Here is a 15,035-nt window from a genome sequence, read left to right as displayed (position 1 = left end):
TATGCAAACAAAACCAACTCCTCAGTACTAGGACTATACCACCGTTAGCTCAGACAGAGGGTCTCCAGGGTTCCACCCTTCGGGGACATCTACTAGATCTACTAGAGTGTTGTGAGCATGTGCTATAGCCCACTCTTGGGCAGAACCGAAATGCCATCTCAGATATTTACTGTTTTATACTACCATCCATTTATCCAGATTCCAAATTAAATGGATATCATTAGAACTTAAGTAGAGAGAAGTGAGGGCTTATATTTTTTATTTAATTTTTTTAGTTAGTAACCACATACCAACTTTAAGTGCTTCTTACAATAGTTAGTGAGGCAGGCAAAAGATGCTGAATAATTAATGTTTTTCAATCGGAAAGCAATGTATGTGATTACCGGAATTGATTTTAGGTATACTAAAAATAAGAGTGATTAATAATTCCAACTGTTTCACCCTTGTTCTATTCATTTCATTACATAGCAAATATTTATGGATTACTTACTATTTACCAAGCACTGCCCTAAGTGCCAGGAATAAAGTCATGAACAAGACAAACAAGGTCCTGCTCTCATGAAACTTACTTTCTAGGGGAGGTAAATGAACTCTAAATAAACAAACTAGGAATTGCATATTAGGAAAAGTGCTATGAAGGAAGTAGACAACTTGCTACATAAAAGAATAATTGAAACGGGAGTAACTATATTACAGGAGAAGAGTGTCAGCAAAGACTTCTCTGAGGAGATCACTCTTGAGAAATACTTAAGGATATGAAGCTACCAGGCACTGGAAAAGCTGGGGAAAGTATTCCAAGCAGAGAGGACTGTAAGTACAAAACCTTTAAGGTAGATAAGAGCTTCGCCATAATCAAGGAACAGAAAGGCTAAAGCATAGTAGTAAACCAGAAAGTGTGATCCGGAATGAAGCCAGAGAGGTGGCCAGTATGGTGGACACAGCTCTCTGTTACCCAATACCCATTTATTCATTCTCCCTTCTTCCATGTCATATGTAGAAATATGTCCAGTTGGGGCGCCTGGGTGGCTCAGTCGGTTAAGCGTCTGCGTTCGGCCAGGTCATGATCCCAGAATCCTGGGATCGAGCCCCGCATCGGGCTCCCTGCTCAGCGGGAAGCCTGCTTCTCCGTCTCTCTCTGCCCGCCCCCACTCACGTTCTCTCTCTCTGTTGAATAAATAAATAAAATCTTTTTTTAAAAAAAATCTTTAAAAAAACAAGAAAGAAAGAAATGTGTCCAGGTAAAAACTTACCCCCTATGCTCCCTGCTTCTAAGGGGGCCACGTGACCCTTTCCTGGCCAATGAGATGAACATGGTAGCCTACTGTGTGGGTTTTCTGGGAAGGCTGTTATTTTCCTGGGCAAAAGAGACTGGCTGATTTAGCAGGAACTATTAACCTTTTGCAATTTCCCCTCCCTCTTGTATTCCTGCTTGAAAGGAGGGCACATTTCCTAGAGTAGGAGAAGCCATCTTGAGATCCTAATGACAAAAGCCACACACATGGATGGCAGGATAGGGTACAAGAAGGAACCTGAGGGTTTGTTGGTTTTTTTGTTTTTGTTTTTTTACTTCCTCAAATAGTTGCACCATTGCACCTGTCCTACCTAGACTGCTTCTGGACTAATAAGGAAAATAAACCCCTATTTGACTAAGCTACTATGGGTTTATTTATGTAAAAATCTTGACCCAAAAGCCAAATCATATAAGGTCTTATAGGCTATGATAAGGAATTAGCAGTTTATCCCAAGTACAATGGAAAGCCATTAACACTGTACCAAATTTTGTTTGTGTGGGACTCCATCCCAGAACCCTGGGATCATGACCTGAGCTGAAGGCAGATGTTTAACCGACTGAGCCATCCAGGCACCCCTTGTTGAACTATTTTTAAACCAGATATATTCATTACTTTGAATGCATAGATTCATTACTTTAAAAAAAAAATGTGGTTGGACAAGCTAACATTTAACTCCTTCCAGCTCTAAAATTCAGACTTCAGAGCCAAGTATGAAGGCGTCTATCCCAGAATGACTGAAAAACTATTGGAAGTACCTTCTTTAGCACAGTCTGGCAATCATTTCTGAATGTTCTTCCTCAGGGTTCTTTAAAGTAACGGGGAAAAGAAAAGAGACTGTTTTTCATTGGCCTATGTAATTGCAAAGTATGGTGGCCTTTCCTTCTGAATCCACTAGGACTCTACAGAGCCAGCCTTGCAAACATAAACCTCTTAACTGATGACTGGTTAAAATACAGTAGTAGCTATCATTCATTAAGTATATTTGTATGTAAGATGTCAGCTCTGCTTTTTAAATATCTCATTTACTCAACCAAGCTGCTATTATATCCATTTTACAGATGAAGTAACTGAGACCTCAGGAAAAGGTAAGTAATTAGCCAGATATCACATAGCTGATAAAAAGTTGGCAGGAATTCAAAATCCTAGTTTTAGGCGTGCCTGTGTGGCTCAGTCAGTTGAGCGTCCAACTCTATTTCAGCTCAGTTCATGATCTCAGGGTCCTGAGACTGAGCCCCATGTCAGGCTCTGCACTTGGGATTCTCTCTCTCCCTCACCCACCACAACACACACACACACCACACACACACGCGCGCGCTCATGTGCTCACACCCTCTCTCTCTAAAAAACAACAAACAAAATCTTTCTTTTAATAGCTGCACTCTATGACCTGTTAATTAAGGATTAAGCCACCTAATGCTATGAGGGGGAGGTGTTATAAATGCTATAGGAGTTATGAATAACGGGAGGTATTATGAGTAATAGTTTTTATCCTTTTGAATTTTTCCAAGTGATTTAGGAATGGCTTAGCTTTTCTTCTTTGCCCTAAGAAAAAAGGCAACATAGAGTAGTGATAATGGCCTAGATCTAAATTCAACTCTACCATTTATACTATGACCTCAGGTGATTTGCTTATTTCTCTTAATCTTTTATTTCTTTATTCATGTAATAGACATCTCATTGAACCTACTTCTTAAGACTGTTGAGAGGGTAAAATAAATTGTGTCTATATGTGAGGCACTCAGCATAATGCCTAGTCATAGTAAGTGCTCAAATCATCATTGAAGGGCTCCTTATCCTTACTTTTTGTTGCCCCCCCCCCTTTTTAATGCTACCTCAGCAGCTGGGAGGGCAGCATGAAATTAAGGTTCTCCACATAGAAAACATTTTATTTTTTTTAAAGATTTATTTATTTATTTATTTGACAGAGAGAGACACAGAAAGGGAACACAAGCAGGGGGAGCGGGAGAGAGAGAAGCAGACTCCCCACCGAGCAGGGAGCCCGATGCAGGGCTCGATCCCAGGACCCTGGGACCATGACCTGAGCCGAAGGCCTAACTACTGAGCCACCCAGGCACCCACAGAAAACATTTTAAACTGTCCCAATGAGGCGCCTGGGTGGCTCAGCCGTTGAGCGTCTGCCTTCAGCTCAGGATTCACAAGAATCCTGTAGGGTATCTATTAATAACATCCCAGTTGTACAAATTAGGAAACATTCTCAGGGAGGTGAAGTCACATACACATATAGGATTCAGGTATGACTGTTTTCAAACATTGGGTTCTTTTCCTAGACCAGGGGAACTCTAGCTGGCTTATTGGATCAAAACTACGTAGTTCTCTTTGCATACAATTGTTTTTCTTTTTTCTTAAAGATTTTATTTTTTTAAGTGATCGCTACACCCAACATGGGGCTTGAACTCACGAGTCTCATGCTCTCCCAACCGAGCCAGTCAGGTACCTCAAATATAATTTTCTTAATAGAAAATATTAGAAACAGAGCCAACATATATGAAAGCATACACATGTAAGATGTGCTTTCTTCCTACAGGTATTGGGCAAAAAAATTTGACAGTTAATGCATTTATTTGCTGTGGGAGCTTTAAAAAGTTAATCTAACTGATCTATTCATTTATAAAATAGGGAAATAGTTTTCTTTTCTACTTCCTAAGAAGCTTGTTAAAAATCTAATGAGATTGGGGTGCCTGGGTGGCTCAGTGGTTAAGCGTCTGCCTTCAGCTCAGGTCATGATCCCAGCGTCCTGGGATTGAGCCCTGCATCCGGCTCCCTGCTCCGCGGGGCCCCTGCTTCTCCCTCTCCCACTCTCCCTGCTTATGTTTCCTCTCTCGCGGTGTCTCTCTCTGTCAAATAAATAAATAAAATCTTAAAAAAAAAAAATCTAATGAGATAGGGGCGCCTGGGTGGCTTAGTCATTAAGCGTCTGCCTTCAGCTCAGGTCATGATCCCAGGGTCCTGGGATCAAGCCCCGCCTCGGGCTTCCTGCTTGGCAGGGAGCCTGCTTTTCCCTCTCCCACTCCCCCTGCTTGTGTTCCCTCTCTCGCTGTCTCTCTCTGTCAAATAAATAAATAAAATATTTTTTAAAAATTATAAAAATCTAATGAGATAATATATGTGGAAAAAAGCTCTGGAAACTGGAAAATTTCTTTTCTTTTTTTTTAATGTTTTAACAGCTAAATTTTCTTTTTTTTTAATTAACATATAATGTATTATTTGTTTCAGGGGTACAGGTCTGTGATTCATCAGTCAGGAAACTTTCTATGCAAGTATTTGTACTATTGTAAACTTGGATTTGAGAGCCATAACAAAAAGTTGCAGATGATAGAGAGATGTATGAATTCTTCGTGAACTTCCAATTTTTTGTGATCTTCCTGCCTCTTAAATATAAAGTGACCATCAGTCACCCACTGACAGAAGTCTCTTTCCAAATACTGTAGTGTCTCACAAAAAGCCCCATTTCAATTACTATCAAGAACTGAACTGGAAAAAAAACGAAAACAAAAAACATGTAACAAACAATGATTAAGCTCTTCCTGCACACAAACCCAGAATTGGGTCTTTTTCTTTTCAGTAACCAATACTTATATAAATAGGCTACTAAACTAAAAATTACATAGGTAATCTTTATGCAAGGTGATTTTCTTTCTATTTTATGATTCATTCTGGAAGCCGTTATTTATTAACCTGGAGAAAGATACGATTACTTAAGTGTGATATGTTTTTTTCACAAGGTCCAACAGGTTGAGCGAAAAAGGTTATCTAAATACACTGCTCTTCCTTGTGGATACAATCCCTTATGATATGATACGATTTTTCCTGGGCCTTGATTATCGCTGCCCCTGAAAGGACATTTTCTCTGCCCTCCAGAAATCGCGCTTAGTTCAAACCAGAATGTGAGATAGCATAATTTCTCGTGATGGGGGGGGGGGGGGGGCTTGCGGAACAATTGACCTTCTCCCCACGTCCCTTTTAAGATAGGAAACTACATCTGCATCCCTTCACTGGTGGTGAGATCAAGTTTCAAAGAAGCATCTGGACTGCGGACACTGTCAGTGATCTTTGTAACTTGGAGAGGAATGACCATATTTAGGAAAACAAGCGGCAGCTAAGCCTCCAAGGTCGGCTCGCAAGACCCGGAGGTAGTGGGTCAAAGACGAGCGGACTGGGAAGCCTTGCCCTCCTCTGGACTTTGTCCCTCCCAGATTTCTGAGCTGGCGAGCAGCCGCTCCGCACTGCAGCCCGAACCAATTGTGAAAGACCTAACCAAGCCCAGCCCAGCGGAAGGAACGGTTTCAGAGTTGTTTCTCTTTGATAAAAGGAGCCCTTCCTGGCTTTTGCTTTTACTCTCTCCGGTGTTGGACGGGATCGCCCTCCAGAAGCAATTTAGAGTGACTGGCGAAAGGCAGATACACCAAAAGCTCACGGCAACGACCAGGATGAAATTCTTTCTGCAGTGCCTCCAGCTTCTGCCCTTGCTGATCATCTTCACCCTAGAGTCTCTCCTGAAGCTTTTTATTCCTAAGAAGAGAAAATCAGTTACTGGAGAAATCGTCCTGATTACTGGAGCTGGACACGGAATTGGGAGACTAACTGCCTATGAATTTGCCAAACTTAAAAGCACACTGGTTCTGTGGGATATAAATAAGGTAATAGTGCTTCCTATGTTTTACTTTCTGGCACCTTTAATCGTAGTCATGGATGCATTCTTCAGGCAACAACCCTGTACAGCATCTCTATAAAGTAGGGAGAAAAAAATTACTATTGGCATTTTATAGTTCCATTAATGTTTATGATTACAGGATAAATGGACCTAGAGGATATAAGATTCCCAGTTACTACCCATCACTAATTTTGCATTGTAAATGTATCCTTACTTTTGCCCTGAAAAGAATCTGTGGTCTCCTCCAGAGCCTGATTTCACTGATCCCTCGATCTTAAACAAATGGAAAGAGTAATGGTTTTAAGCTAGTCTATTAAGAGGTTTGCACCTATTAAGAAAAAAGTCCTACTTGCCATTACTGAGATAAGTGGTTTTAAAAGATACCCAATAGAAAGCAATATTACTGTATCATAGCAATTGCCAAAAATAATTTTAAAAATCATCTTTTAGTTAAAAACAATATAAAAGAAAAAACTCTTCGGGGTACCTGGCTGGCTCAGTCAGTAGAGCATGCGACTCCTATCTCGGGGTTGAGTTCAAGCCCCATGTCGGGCCTCGAGTTTACTTAAAAAAGCAAAATTAAACAAAAAATTTTAAATAAAAATAAAAGAAAAAACTCTTCAATATACATAATGATTTACAAGAATAGGTGTAGGCTTAAAGGAAGAGAGGAGGACTTAGAACCTAACCTTTTATATGGCCAGTGGTAGATGGACAGAGAGTTTTCTGCAAGGCACCTGAGGGCCTGAAAAGCCATCCCTTACACATTAGTCAACATCCAGCGCTGTAGCTGTAAACAAAAATTCAGGGAATGTGAAGTTAGATAATAGTTCTCCAGTGAGTGGATGGTTGAGATAGCAATCAACAAGTACTTATTGAGTATCTGTTACATGGATAGTAAGAACACAGTGGCGAATAGGTGAGTAATCTTGTAGGGAAAATAGACTTTAAATAATTATACATGCATTGAAAGATACAAACTAGTCCCACTCTAATCTGATGTCAGACATGGCGGTAGAGTCAAACTCAGTGGAGCTCTCCACCTCTTCATGAGCTACCTCCTAACTTCCTAGAGCTTTAGAATCCTTTTTGGCAAAATGGATAAAATAACAGTATTTACCTTAAAGGACTGGGAGGATTATACCAAATAGTGCCCACAAAGCATTTAGCAGTGTCTGGCATACGGTAAACACACATTAGTTATTATCCATTCACAAAGTGAAGTTTAAGCCAACATTAGAGGATTTAGGGCTAAGAATTAGGTTACACATCTGTGTTAATGGCTCCCAATGCCTTATGCTTGTTCGTACAAAATTTTCTCTGATTCGGAGTGGAGTGTATTTATCCAGCAAATAGTTATTGAGTGCCTACTATCTGCCAGGCACTGTTGTAATACAGAACTGAGGACACAGCAGTAAGAAAAGTACAAAGTTGGGGCGCCTGGGTGGCTCAGTCGTTAAGCGTCTGCCTTCGGCTCGGGTCATGATCCCAGGGTCCTGGGATCCAGTCCCGCATCGGGCTCCGTGCTCCGCGGGAAGCCTGCTTCTCCCTCTCCCACTCCCCCTGCTTGTGTTCCCTCTCTCGCTATGTCTCTCTCTGTCATATAAATAAATAAAATCTTTAAAAAAAATTAAAAAAAAAAAAGAAAAGCACAAAGTTCATGAACAAGGGACGGTAAACAAGATATGGTGTATAATAAATTATGTGATTGCTAGAAGGTGATAAGTATAAAGAAAAGTAAAATATGAAAGGGGATAGAGACTCTTATGGTGGGAAGGGCAGGGATGAACGTGTTGATCTTACACAGAAAGCCTCCTGAGATGGAGATAGTTGAGTCAAGATCAGAAGAGGCAGAGGGTACAGTCAGCCCCTCCCATATCTTTGCAGAGAGGGATCAGCAAATGCAAAGCATGGCACAGAGTGAGGGAAGGGAGAGAAGTAAAAGAAAAGTCTAGATCTGTGCTTTCCAACACAATGGTTGTTGAGCATTTGAAATGTGGCTCATCTGAATTGAGATGTGCTGTTGGTGTAATTACACACAGGATTTCAAAGAGTATGAAAAGAGGAATGTTGAATATCTTACTAACAACTTTTATATAGACTACATGTTGAAATACAATATTTCATAATAACAAATATTCCAAAATAATATTTTGGATATATTAAGTTGAATAAAATATACTGCTAAATTAAATTTTATTTTTTCCAGCGTGACCATTAGAAAAATTAAAATTAGGTACGTGGCTCGCATTATATTTTATGAGACAGCGCTGGTCTAGAAACCGAAGTAGCAGCAGCTCCAGATCATCAAGTTTCCCATAAGCTATTGTTTGTGCTTCGGCTTTTCCTGGGGAAGCCAGTGGAGGGTTTTGAGCCAGATTCTAGGCTGTTGGGTTGCAGGGAGAGCAGTTAGCAGACTAGTGGTAATCCAGGCAAGAGATGATGCTGGTTTTGTAGACCAGGGAGATAGTAGCGGAAGTGGTCAGAAAATTAAAGACAATGTAGTAAGTATTTATTATGTTAAATTCATTAAATTTAAATAAACCATCTGTTGTTTTAAGGTTATATCTTTCCCACTTTTTTTTGTGGATGAAACATACATATATATTTAATGAAATTACAATGATAGTGGACTGATAGTTTCTGTGTTGGTTTTAATGTCCTTATACGACCAAATAAAAGATTGGCAGTCCTAGTTCAGTATATACACTGCAGTCCACTTTTCTTGAAATTTTACAGGTTTTAAAATTATGAAAGTCTGAGAACCACTAAACCTGACTGGGGAGGGAGGGTAGGGTGGAAATTTCAAGGAGTCCAGGCAGCAGAACCTAGAGATGTAAAACTTTTGGGCTGGTGGCTATATAGAGAATGAGTGAAGAAGAGGAGAGTTTCAGATTGTTTTCAGACCAAGCTGGAAGGGCAGGGAGGGGCCAGATCAAATTCTTTCCCCCCAGGGTTCAAAGACAAATTGTCCCCAAAGACAAATTTTTCAGATTAAGTCAAGCAGCAAGGATAGCAATGTCCAAAGATATCCTTCTCAGGATGTTGTGGACAGACATCTTCCTACTCATCATGAAGTCCACAGAAAAGGAGCATGAATTTAGGGAGGGATTAGTGGTGGCTTCAGCTTTGTTATTCTACTGAGACAGATGCCATGAATTTTTTATTGTTTTATGTAGATAATCACATTTCTTGACCAGTGTCACCCCCATGCCTCATTAGATAAGTTTGTGATGATAAATTTATTTTTTAACTTTAATTTTTTAAAGATTTTATTTGTCAGAGAGAGAGAGCACAAGCAGGGGCAGGCAGAGGCAGAGGGAGAAGCAGGCTCCCCGCTGAGCAAGGAGCCCGATGCGGGACTGGATCCCAGGACCCTGGGATCATGACCTGAGCCCAAGGCAGCAGCTTAACTGATTGAGCCACCCAGGCGTCCCTGTGAAGATAAATTTATAGCAAGTAGTGAGCACCTAATATATACTCAAAGACTGTTTATCAAATGTTAAAGTGAATTAATGAATGGAAAAAAACATGGAAAGAATCAGAAAAACATGTAGATGTTTAGTAGTCTAGGTAATGGGCAAAAAGCTTTGGTTGTGGGGATAGAGGCAAAGAATGATAAGTAAAGTCTTAAAGGAGAGCCCAGGATTAAAAATTGAGAACTGAGGGGCGCCTGGGTGGCTCAGTCGGCTGGGCGTCTGTCTTCCGCTTGGGTCATGATACCGTCATCCTGGGATCGAGCCCCACATCAGGCTCCTGGCTCAGCGGGGAGTCTGCTTCTCCCTCTCCCTCTGCCCCCTCTCCTGCTCATGCTCTTGCGCACGTGTGCGTGCATGCTCGCTCTCAAATAAATAAATAAAATCTTAAAACAAATAAAAATAATAATAAAAAATAAAAATTGAGAACTGAATCCAGCACATTAGGAAAAAGGTTAACAAGGGAAATGTTGAAGAATGATGAGCAGTTCCACTGTGCTGAGAAAAATTTTAAAGGTCTGTTTATTTTTTATTTCTTACCAGATGAATATGGAGACTGTCTAAGATTTTTCCTGGCAGTATTTCCAACTTAAATTTGTTGCATAGCTCAGGAGGTGTGGAGTACATACCTTGGCCCTAAGTGGGGAAGACCAGGGAAATAGGCAAAGCATGATTGCAGACATAAAGGAAGGGCATGTTTGTCACTTCACACTCTGTCCATTGATGGAGAAAGCTAACCAGTACTAAGCAAATCTCCACAAATGGAATAAAGGGCAAATGGAGTTTTATTGTAGAATTTGTTCTAAATAAGAACTGAATTTTGTGAATACCCAAAGAATCAGTACCATATACTTTTTAAAACTTTCTTTATTGTGGTAAAATATGTATTACATAAAAATTTCCATTTTAACCATTTTTAAGCATTCAGTTTAGTTGTGTTGAGTACATTCACATTGTTATGAAATGACCTCTACTATCCATCTCCAGAACTTTTTCGTCATCCCCAAATGGAACTTTGCACCCATTAAACAATTAGTCCCCAGCCCCCTCTCCTCCAGCCCCTGGCAACCACCATTCTGCTTTCTGTCTCCATGTATTTGACTATGCTAGGTATCTCATATAACTAGAATTATGCAATATTTGTCCTTTTGTATCTGACTTGTTTCACTAAGCTTGGTATCATCAAGGTTCATCCATGCTGTAGAATGTGTCAGAATTTTATTCCTTTTGAAGGCTGAATAATATTCCATCGTATGTATATACTACATTAATGAAATATACTTTTAAAGGAAGGGGCCCAAAGCTGCCTGTTAGGTACAGGAGGGCAGCATAAGGTTTACTAGAGACATTTTGATGCCCCTTGGGGAATAAGGGCTCCTCATCAGAGGACAAACAACAGTTTGTGTGAGAGATTTCAGCAAAAGGGAAACACCCTATTTCTTTTACTGTCACAGTAAGTTCACTGGGAGAACTGCGAATTCTTTCCATAGCTGTCCAGATTTGGGTTTTCTGCAAGAGGAATTACAGATTACCAGCAAATTCACACACTAGCGTTCTGCTCTACCGTTCTCTCTGTGGGTAAATGTAGTAAGTCCACCCACTTGTGCATTAGCTGACAATAATTTCTTGGCTTGCAGAGTTCACAGACTAACCCTCAATCCAAGGTATGGTTTGAGACATTCTTTACAGTGAAAAAGCTACAAAATCGGTAAAGACAAACCAACAAACAAGCAAAAATGGAAACAAAAAAAAGGAAAACAAAAACAGAACCCTATGGTCTGATCATGAATTTAAGGTGACAAAATCAACACTCCAGACTGGGCTCATCATTCCTTCTCTCAAATTCCACTCTCCTTGTGACTTCCATCTGACTTGTTGCAACACTGTGTTGCCAGTTCCTTAAACTAAAAAAGAAAGGACGTCACTTCGATTCTTCCCACCTTCCTCATGTCCCCAAGCCCTGCTGATTTTGCCTCCTAAAGATATGTTTTAAGGCTCATTCTCTTCTCTACATTCTTTATAGTCGTGCCACAGTTCAAGCTTGTGTCATCTGTTGGCTGAATCATTGTCAACTGCCTACTAATGTTTCTCTCTTCCTGCAGTATTGACCCCTAAAGTCTGTTCTCCATACTTTAGCAAGAGTAATCAGTATAATACACAAATCTGATTCTGTAATTTAATCAGTGCCCCCCTCCTAACTTTTTGGATAAAACTTAGTATGACACACAATGCCCTTTATTTTTATTTATTTATTTTTTTAAGATTTTATTTATTTATCTGACAAAGAGAGACACAGCGAGAGAGGGAACACAAGCAGGGGGAGTGGGAGAGGGAGAAGCAGGCCTCCCGCGGAGCAGGGAGCCCAATGCGGGGCTCGATCCCAGGACCCGGGGATCATGACCTGAGCCGAAGGCAGACGCTTAATGACTGAGCCACCCAGGCGCCCCACACAATGCCCTTTAATCTGGACTCTTACCAGCCTTGAGCTTTATGACCCAGCAACGCCAATCTGTTAATATTTTCCTACTGACCTTTCTCCTACCCATCCCTTTGTTTACACTCTGCCTGCCTGTCCTTTCCCCTCTCTTTACCTGTCTGTTCTACTCACCCTTAAGACCCTACTCTGGTACCTTTTCTTTTTTTTATTTTTTTAAAAGATTTTATTTCTTTATTTGACAGAGACACAACGAGAGAGGGAACACAAGCAGGGGGAGCGGGAGAGGGAGAAGCAGGCTTCCCGCCAAGCAGGGTACCCAACTCGGAGCTCAATCCCAGGACCCTGGGATTCTGACCCAAAGGCAGACGCTTAACGACTGAGCCACCCAGGTGCCCCTGGTACCTTTTCTTCTAGAACTCTATTTCATGCCCCTCCTCTGTGTTCCCATAACTTTCTGTATATTTTTCTGTTGTTATACTTACCACAACGTGTTAGTTTGAACCATGTGAAACTGCCAATATTCAATCCTTTATTCTGACACAATAACAATTTCATAAGTCCTACCTAAATCTTATACTTACTTTTTGTTTCTTTCTACTAGACTGTGAGCTTGCTGAGGTCAGTACCCTGTCTCATTCATATTTCTATCTGTAAGGTTCTTCTAAGCGCCGTGACTATGACCTACACATTAAAATGTTAAAAGAATGAGTGAATGAATGAATGAATGTAATTAACCCCTTATTTATTTATTTATTTAGCTAGAAAATTGATGTATGTGGATAGTTTTTAGTGACAGAAAGAAAAAGCTAAATATTATTTTTTTAAATCTTGATATGGAATACACACACACACATTCACAAAGTATGTAAAATTCATGAATACAGAACTAGTATTTTAAGATTTTTATGTTCTTTAAAAAGCTTGCTTTAAGTTTGGTTCCAAATAAAAGAATCTTCAAAGTACTAAGAGCAAAGTGTACCTATATCCCTGACAAAAATGTGTCCAGTTAAATTCCTGCCTAACGCTAGTTCAAACAATCTGACTATTCTTAATTATTTTCAGCTGTTGATACAATATGTTCATGTCATTTATTTCGTTCTCTTTATCAAACTTTTTGTTGCCTTTCTAGCAGGGAATTGAGGACACAGCTGCTGAATGCAAGAGACTGGGTGCGAAGGCTTATGCCTTTGTGGTAGACTGCAGTAACCGAGAAGATATTTACAGCTCTGCGAAGAAGGTGAAATTTTGCATTGGTTAGGATCGGGTCATGTCAGAGCCTGGAGGGATCCTGGAGATGACACTGTCAGGATGCAGACAAAGTAGCAGAAGTTTTGTGATTTGCCTAACGTTGTGCAGCCAGCTAGTGGCAGACCCAGAACTAGAACCTAGAACTGAGTTTCCCAGACTTCAGTGTGTTCTAGAATCTTCCAGAGAGCTTTTAAAAAATGACACGCCTGAGGTTTGCTTTCAGTGGATCGGGGGCTAGGCCCAGGAATCTGCCCGTTTAGTACCCCACATACCCACCCACGCCTCACCCATGTGATTCTGCTACAAGTAAATTCTTGGATGACACTGCAGATCACTGACGGGGTCTTCAGATGCCCAGTCAAAGAACTGGGTTAAGGAGTTAGGATAAATTTAACTGTTTATCAGACTTTCATCATAGATTTATCTCTATAAAGCAGTATTTGCCTCTTCTATATACAACTGAAATATGCTATGTGTATATAATGGAGCTTCACTCCGAATGCATTTATACATATACTTGTTAACGAAATGCTACAATAGTAAGAAAGTCAGTAGAATTATCTGGGCAAATTCCTTAAAATACACATTCCTGGACCTTACCCCTGGATAATCTGATCCAGCACAGTATAAAGATTCTGATTCAACCAGCCTTGAGAACTTCCTTGTTTAGGGAATTTTAGATTTGAGGACATTTTTAACTTCTGTTTTTGAATTGTAAACTTTTATTTCGAGCTAATGCCTCTATTACTGGTGAGGCCTGAGCTAAGTCAAAAGAATAAGTAGAAATTGGGGCAGCTGGGTGTCTCAGGTGACTGACTTGATATCAGCTCAGGTCATGATCTCAGGGTCGTGAGATCGAGCCCCATGTATGGCTCTGTGCTGGGTGTGGAGCCTGCTTGGGATTCTCTCTCTTCCCCTCTCCCTCTGCCCCCTCCCACACTCCACCCCCCCCACCCTTCGTTCCCTCCCTCTCTTGAAAAAAAACAAAACAAAAAACCAACTAAGTAGAAATTACCCAGGCTAGTGGTGGGAAATAGCTTTCCTGGAAGGGAGGGGTACAGTAAGAGCAAGGCCTGTAGACAAGAAACCTCTGCATTTAACAGTTACTATTTTACTTAAATTAACAGTGATTTTCCTTTAGAGAGATGTACATTCTTCCAGTTACCACTGGCTCTATCACTGCAGTTACTTAACCTCTCTGTGCCTAAGTTTCCCCAGTTATAATACGGGGATCACAGCGGTACCCACCTCAGGGTTGTTAGGAGGATTAAGTGAATTAATGATGTAAAGTCTTTGGATCAGTCCCTGGCACACAGTGATCGTGTCTAGATTCATCTGGGAATAGGCTGTTCTGGAAAAGGTAATTTCATTATTTGAACCTATTCCATGGGTTTTAACCCTAGTGTTTTTACTGAAATTGCTCAAGGATAAACAATATGCTTAACAGAATATGCACAATGACATGTGATAATCGGATATTTTGAAGTTATTTTAATGTGGTTACTTTAATATCAGGACATTTTGTGTCACCTAAGCATTTAAACTCATGGCTTGCTTTCACTATTGAGAAATGTGCAGAGCAGACATTCACAGTGTGGAGAGACAATAGGTGATGATGGGGAGCCCAAGGATGAAGGAAGGGACAAGTGTGTCTGGGCAAATTCTTTGGCAGCATAAAAGAGCAATTTGTGTTTTAAGTCACGCTAGTTTGGAGGCGTTACAGCACCTTCGTCATTTCAACCACACACCCTGTCCTGTTCTTCTCAGTAACTGAGGGGCATTATTCTGAACGACAGTTTTCATATCATGCTAGAGATGTGGCTATAGGTACAAATAGTGTTGACCAAGGGCCCAGTATCTTAGCTTGACTCTTTCATACTTTAAATACGACCTGATGAAGTTCATTTCTG

General features: G+C 40.5%; 1 protein-coding gene across 3 annotated transcripts in view; it reads left to right on the top strand.

Moving 5' to 3' along the window:
- Positions 1-5,313: 5,313 nt before the first annotated feature.
- The window catches only part of HSD17B11 (hydroxysteroid 17-beta dehydrogenase 11), a 38,000-nt gene continuing 28,278 nt past the window's right edge, over positions 5,314-15,035 (top strand). For 2 of the 3 annotated variants that reach the window (XM_064584768.1, XM_045880803.3), the window contains exons 1-2: positions 5,314-5,950; positions 13,007-13,114. In XM_064584768.1, coding sequence (XP_064440838.1) covers positions 5,741-5,950; positions 13,007-13,114 — 318 coding nt within the window. In that variant the 5' untranslated portion in view covers positions 5,314-5,740. The remainder of the gene's footprint in view (positions 5,951-13,006; positions 13,115-15,035) is intronic. The other variant, XM_045880804.3, reaches the window with a different exon arrangement.

The sequence above is a fragment of the Mirounga angustirostris genome, unplaced genomic scaffold, assembly GCF_029215605.1.
Source record: "Mirounga angustirostris isolate CCGP_5_RB_7025 unplaced genomic scaffold, mMirAng1.0.hap1 SCAF_2, whole genome shotgun sequence".
Taxonomy (NCBI): Eukaryota; Metazoa; Chordata; class Mammalia; order Carnivora; family Phocidae; genus Mirounga; species Mirounga angustirostris.
This window is presented reverse-complemented; position numbering and strand designations above follow the sequence as displayed.